This window comes from Oreochromis aureus, linkage group 17, assembly GCF_013358895.1.
Source record: "Oreochromis aureus strain Israel breed Guangdong linkage group 17, ZZ_aureus, whole genome shotgun sequence".
NCBI classification, from domain to species: domain Eukaryota; kingdom Metazoa; phylum Chordata; class Actinopteri; order Cichliformes; family Cichlidae; genus Oreochromis; species Oreochromis aureus.
In genome coordinates this window covers 5,692,943-5,699,511 of record NC_052958.1, presented here as the reverse complement: position 1 = coordinate 5,699,511, position 6,569 = coordinate 5,692,943, and the positions used below count along the sequence as shown (strand labels likewise).

Here is a 6,569-nt window from a genome sequence, read left to right as displayed (position 1 = left end):
TTCAAATGACACTCATCATGGTCTTTAAATTTTGCAAAGCTACCTTTTAAAAAGTTGCTCAAATATGCATGCGATCCCTGGACCCATTTCCGGCGGTCCGTAATGTGGCTCTTTGCTTTCTCTGTGGAAAAACTCAACAAGTTGACTCTTTATGAATTTGCGTCCCCAGGCCATCTGCAAGCCTTTCTGCCATTCCCTGACAGTGGCTGCTCTCTCTGTCTCCCTCCCTGCAGAGGAAGAAGCTCCAGGCTATGCTGAAAATAGGATAAGATATTCAAATAAGTGCGCGCGTTCACCTACAAGTTCTTGCGTCTTTTTTTTTTTTTCTTTTTTTTCAGGTCAGTCAAGTCCTGTCATCTCCACTGGCAAACCAGCCTCGCAACAGCAACAGTGTGTGTGTGTGTGTGTGTGTGTGTGTGTGTGTGTGTGTGAGGTTGCACGTGAGCACATGTAAGCCTTGGCGAATCACCACAGACGCATAACTGTGTGTTTTGAGCTCTTCGGGCGATGGGTTGAAATGCCCCCAGGCCTGCAATTCTCAGTAACAGTTAACAACCTATTGATACAGCTGCAGAAGTACAGCGACCCATAAACAAACAGGCAGGAAACACAGGATACCACGCTGAGCGACAGAGTGATGTGATGAGAATGGCTTTAAGAGGCAGCAGAGAGCTTTCGTGCCTGACAGCAGGGGAATGCATGCACGTGTGTGTGTGTGTGTGTGTGTTTGTTTGTTTTTGTTTCTGTGTGTGTGTGTGTGTGTGTGTGTGTGTGTGTGTGTGTGTGTGTGTGTGTGTGTGTGTGTGACCTTTCAACATTCTCTAAAGTCTGTGTCTTTACAGGGTGGTCATGTATGTGCAAATAGGTGATTGATGTTCCTGAACGACCTTGAATAACTGCTTGATGATGTTGCGCTCGTTTGCGTGCCCCGGTGTAACCCGCGTGCCTGCTTTGATGTTACGTTCATTACTGTCTCTGCTTCGAGTCTGCTTTTCAGGGCTCAGATCTGAGTGTGCATGTGCCTGCGCCGGAGGTGTATGTACCTGCACGCAACATTGTATCCAAGGGTGGAATGAATCAGCAGTTGCTACATGCCTAAAAATGAAGGCTGCTATAAGAAAAGAGTTGTGCGTGACCTCTCTTCCTTTCTTCCTCTCTATCACTTCCTCCTCCTCGTTCTCTTGCTTCCAATTTCTCTACTTGTTACTCTGTCTTACCTCGCTCTCTGCTGTCTCTGCCTCTCTCAGTCTGTTTGCAGTTCAGACCCGGACCACAGCCGTGTTACATTCCTTAGCTATCCCAAGCTAAGATTAGCATACTGATTAGCTAGCCTTGTGGGCTCTCTCATCCGCCTTCCTCCGAGCTCACATGCAGGGCTACAGTCTCATGAATACATAATTGCACCATTGGCAAACAAATGCACGGCTGAGAGCTTCCAGATGAGGGAGCTAGTGCACAGAATACAATATTGTTTGTTGTTGTTGTCGTTGTTGTTGGCTTCTTTGTAATGTAATCAAAAGGTACTGGAGCATTCTGGTGTGATTAATGTTTCCAACACCGACGCGTACATTCCAAATACTTCAGTTGTTGACTTGTTTTTATTTATCTCGCCCTCTTTTACTTTTTTCTCCTCTCCTCATGTTTGTCTTCTCCTTTCAGTTTTGTTTTTTTTTGCCACTTTCACCCTCTTGACCGTGCCTTCTATTTCACCCTCAGCAGGGCTTGTCTTTCCTTTACCGCTTTATTTCTCTTGCCTTCATCCTTCCCCTTATACCCTCCTTTTTTCCCATCTCTCTCTTCTTGCCTCACTTGCTTTCCTTATCAAGGTATTAGAGGGGATATCAAGTCACCTGCTGCTCTCACCTTATTCGGTGCCTCTGCTTCTCTCTCTCTCTCTCTCTCTCTCTCTCTCTCTCTCTCTCCCTTTCTTCCCTCCACCCCGTGCTTCTCTCTGTTCTCTCTTCAATCTCTCCCTCTCACGAGGGCCTGAGAGAGGACGGCGTATCGTGTGAAGTTGGATGTTGATTCTAGGTGACAGGCACCATATGAGTCATAGCCATAATCACAGAGCTCTACCACCACCACCCTTTTGGCTGTAAAACACAGCAACAATGCAAAGCAAAAGTGCCCTTGATATTAGCCATACATTACTAACCATCACACAAATGCATTTTCTAAGATGTAACACATTTTGTAAACACTTGAGAATTTTCTTTCTTTTTTTGGTATCTATCAGATAGATAGATAGATAGATAGATAGATAGATGGATGACACTCATTTTGGATCATACTGAATGAAAAGTTAGGTCTGTTCTGTAAATCTTGGTCATGCTATGTTTCAAAATGAAGTATTATCTGCAGCATGAAACTGCACACTCTTTGGTCGATAGCCAGTGAGCTGTTTCACAGTCAGACCTGCCCTTACTCGTCACATCTGAAAGATGAGAGTTGGTTGATTTTTCTGCAACAAAGATGGTGAAGGTAGAAACGCTCCTCTCAAGGCATTAAATAATCAGACTTTAGAAATCGGTAGGTCCACCTTTTATGAGTGTAGCTGCCATCCATGTTTAAAACCAGTGATGGAGCGAATCTGACCAGCAAATTGAGGGTTTACACGCTCACAGGTTTGCAGCTTTTCCATCACGATGTAAGGTATATCCTGCTCCTTCTTGACTCTAATGATGAAGGTAATGGACAAAATGAACATCATGTTGTACTCAATAAAACTTAAAAGAAGGAACTGAGCCCATAATCTCATTTGGAAAGGATTCACAGAGGTCATAAATGAAGAAAGCCAAAGTGACATTTTCTGATAGACTTCTATACAACTTGGCATCTTTTGCAACCAGAGGAGATGCCCCCTGCTGGCCATTAGAAAAACTGCAGATTCCAGAAACTTCAGCATTGGCTTCATTTTTCAGTTATGCTGATTCTGTATATACAGCCTGTGAGTAACATGGACATCAATTTCTAGTAAAACTGCAAATCCTTTACAAACTGTGGACAATTTTTGTAAGAATATATATGAATAACTACCATGTGTGCATATGATTATTGCCCTTTATATACACAAACCAATGGTTAGTCGTGTTTTATTGGTTTCTTTCTTAATTTTGAGTAGAAGGCTGTAGTAAAGCTGCCATTTAAAAAAAAATTAATTATACAATCAATCAATAGTAGAATAATAATCAGCAAATTGCTTGAAAATGGTCATTTTTCACACAAAATGTCAAAGGTTTACGGGCTGCAGCTTCTAAAAACATGTCCCCTGTCTTACATTAATGTATATTGATCTTGTAGTGAGAATGAATTGATCACTATCACAAATATCATTATTGTCTCAAGATGCAGTCAATATGATAATGAATGCTTGGGTTGTAAAATAAACAACAATCAAGAGAAGAGAAGAGAAGAGAAGAGAAGAGAAGAGAAGAGAAGAGAAGAGAAGAGAAGTCTGCTGAGAAAGCAGAGACTTCAGACAGAATAGCATAGAGAACATGCATTGGTCAGCTCAGCTCAGAGACCCAAACCATGATATGGTTTGAAAGATCTGGTTAAAAAGAGGAAATGAATAAAAGAACAAGTGCTACAAAGAGTGGGGGGAAAACAACATAAAAATTTCAAGCAGAAGAAAGTTAAGCACAAAACGGGGACAAAGATAGACAAAAATGTAAAAAAAAAAATAAATAAAAAAAAAACCTCAAACAAACCCAGTGTGACCGGGACATCGGAGGACACATGAACAAAGTAGAGGGTAAGAAAAAAATACAAAAAGCATAAAACAGAAATACTGCACTGTCGAGGAAGGTCAGAGTAAAAGGAAACCCACAAGAAGAAAGGCAAAGCTAACAGTGAAAGGGAGTTGTGCGATCTTCAGAGCTGCGAGATCAAATGTTTGGAAATTAACAACCCAAAAAAATGAAATGAGGAGCGAGAAGGGAGGAAATTGCACAAAGTCGGCCCCGGCACTACAGTTTAATAGACCAATAATGGTGGTAACAAAAATGAAATATACCCATAAGGCGGACTGTTGGACAAAAGGTACCAAATAACACAATTTGAGCAGCGTGGAGTAAAGAGGTCATAAAAGAGAAATCCAGGAATGATTATTACTCAGATTATTAAGTCTCTGAAGGCTCGAGGTGTTACTGGGTAAAAAGGTCGAGCTCCTTGCAAAAGGAAAAAACAAGACTGCTGACTGAAACAAACACCCAAGCACCGTGATTGGACACAAGCGGAAGATCAATGGACATGGCCGAAGGCACCATAAAAGAAGAAAAGACACCCCCCCCTTAAACTCCAGAAGCTTTCGCTCTTATAAATTAAGCCTGTCATTGATTAACCTGAGGTCTGTGTGATTACAAAGCAAACTCAATCTTGTGTCCTTTGTGGAGAAGAAAAAAAAAAAGAAACGGTAAAAAGGAAATGAACAAGCTGAGGTCGGTCCACATCGCTGTAAGGAAAACTCAACATCACAGGATGAATCTGTTACAGCACCAGCATAGCTAATGCACTGGAGGACAGGGTGATTATATTAACCATTAGCTCAGCTGCTAATGAAATAACTTTTCCCTTTCCTCTTTTTTTTCCATGAGCTTATCATGGCTATTGCACATAGCTCCTTTTTTTTGTTCACACATAGCAGACTGAAGCTCTGTGTGCCAGCTGGATTTCTCCTCATAAGTGAGTCAGAGGCAGTTTGAGCGAGAGAAGGAAAGCAAGACGGAGAGAAGGTGTGAGGGTGCCAGGGAACAAGAAATGAAAAGACACCCATGGCCAGAGAAGTAGCCCAAAAGAGAGAGAGAGAGAGGAGGAAATTGTGTGTGTGTGTGTGTGTGTGTGTGTGTGTGTGTGTGTGTGTGTGTGTGTGTGTGTGTGTGTGTGTGTGTGTGTGTGTGTGTGTGTGTGCTTGTACTTGCATACATTTGCCTAATAAGGTTATCCTCGGGCACTCTTGAATTACTGCCTGGAGTACTGTTTGTTCAACTAAATAGGGTTTATTCATAAATTTAAAATAATAATAATAATAAAAAGCCAGATTTGTACCTTTTAACATTCTGTGAATTTGTTATGTACATCTTCTGGATTCTGTGTTTCAGAGATGATAAATGCATGACAGCCTGACCTCGCTCAGTCAGTCTGAGAAGCTGTAAGAAATAGATGGGTGCGCGCGCATGTGTGTGTTGGAGAGACAGATAGAATAAGAATTAACGGGAGTCACATGAGACTTAATTAGGCCTGTGGCACACTCCTATTCCAAGCCAAAGAAAGTAGTTTCACAAGACAATGAGACACATTCCCCTGTTTTTTATCAGAGAGGATTTGTGTGTGTGGTGGTGGGGGGCTTCTCTTGATTCTGCCTGTCTGCATACACAGGAGCAGGAAGGGGCTTTAAAGTGAGTGTGTGCACGCGCAGCTGTGAGCCCCGTGCGTGTTTTTCAATAGGGGGGGAAAGAAGAAGAATATGACACGTCGACAACTACTGAGATCAATACGCTAAGAGCGATTGCCAATACCACTCACATAATTTTGTTGTCAAAGCCTTCCCACATGACACGGTCACCCACTGTGGGTGTGTGTGTGGTCAAAATAGAGAGCGTGTGACAGACAGAGAGAGGGGAGGAAAGCGGCGGGACTTACCGCAATAGAGAAGCAGCAGCGCTGTCAGGAGCAGCACAGCCCAGAAACTTGACGACATTCTCGGCCAGCGACTGGCATCTTTGCGTCTTGCCAACCTTGACACTGAAGCCATTGAAGAAAACAGCTAGAGCACTTCCTTCGTTATGGAGACAAGTTTTAAAAAAGGAAGAAGAAATAAAGAAAAAATAAAGAAGAAAAAAAAGCACTGACAGTAAATTCACAATCCAGCTCGGTCTCTCACAGTGATCATATCTCCGCGTGTAATCCCACAAAAAGACATGTCAAGCTCGAGTAACTGATTAGGGGGTGGAAAAAACAAAAGAAAAAAACCAAAAAAGAACCAATAACAAAAGAAAAAAAGCAGTGATTTGCTCCACGGGGCGCAACAGAAAAGGTCACATCTTCCACAGAAAGCCCAGTTGGGGAAACAACGCAGCGGGTTTTTGATTCGCTCGGAATCACAACTTGGTGCCTTTTTAGTTGTTCCAAAGTGTTTTAGCCTCAATTTCCGTCCCGTTTCAGTCAGAGTAAGCGGGGAGATTGCGCTGAGTTACTGCTAAAGTGTTCAATCATCTGTACCGCAGCGTCGTAAAAGCTCCTTTCACCTGTGGTAGGTTTCCTCGATTCTCTTCAGTCTCAGCAGCCCCGACGCTCATAGACTGTGTTTAAAATATATATATGTAATTAAACAGGCTCTTGTAAAATCCAGCGAACAAACGCCTGCCTGGATGAAAGAGGGTTGGTCATAAAAGAGAAAGAGAGATTGGGGGGTCCTTCAAGCTCTCGGTTTGGGCACAGAGTGGATGAAGATCATAGCATGCTTACAGAAGGAACCGAAGGATGGAGAGTGGAGGGGGTAGAGGCAGACGGAGAGGGAAAAAAGTGCGCACTGTGCGACTCCAAGTGTTTTTGCCTAAAGTGAAACATCC

The 6,569-nt window shown here is 42.7% G+C and overlaps 1 protein-coding gene across 3 annotated transcripts in view; it reads right to left on the bottom strand.

Moving 5' to 3' along the window:
* The window catches only part of tafa5a (TAFA chemokine like family member 5a), a 158,050-nt gene extending 151,886 nt beyond the window's left edge, over window positions 1–6,164 (bottom strand). For all 3 annotated transcript variants that reach the window (XM_031758539.2, XM_031758540.2, XM_039600730.1), the window contains exon 1: window positions 5,641–6,164. In XM_031758539.2, coding sequence (XP_031614399.1) covers window positions 5,641–5,752 — 112 coding nt within the window. In that variant the 5' untranslated portion in view covers window positions 5,753–6,164. The remainder of the gene's footprint in view (window positions 1–5,640) is intronic.
* Window positions 6,165–6,569: the final 405 nt, after the last annotated feature.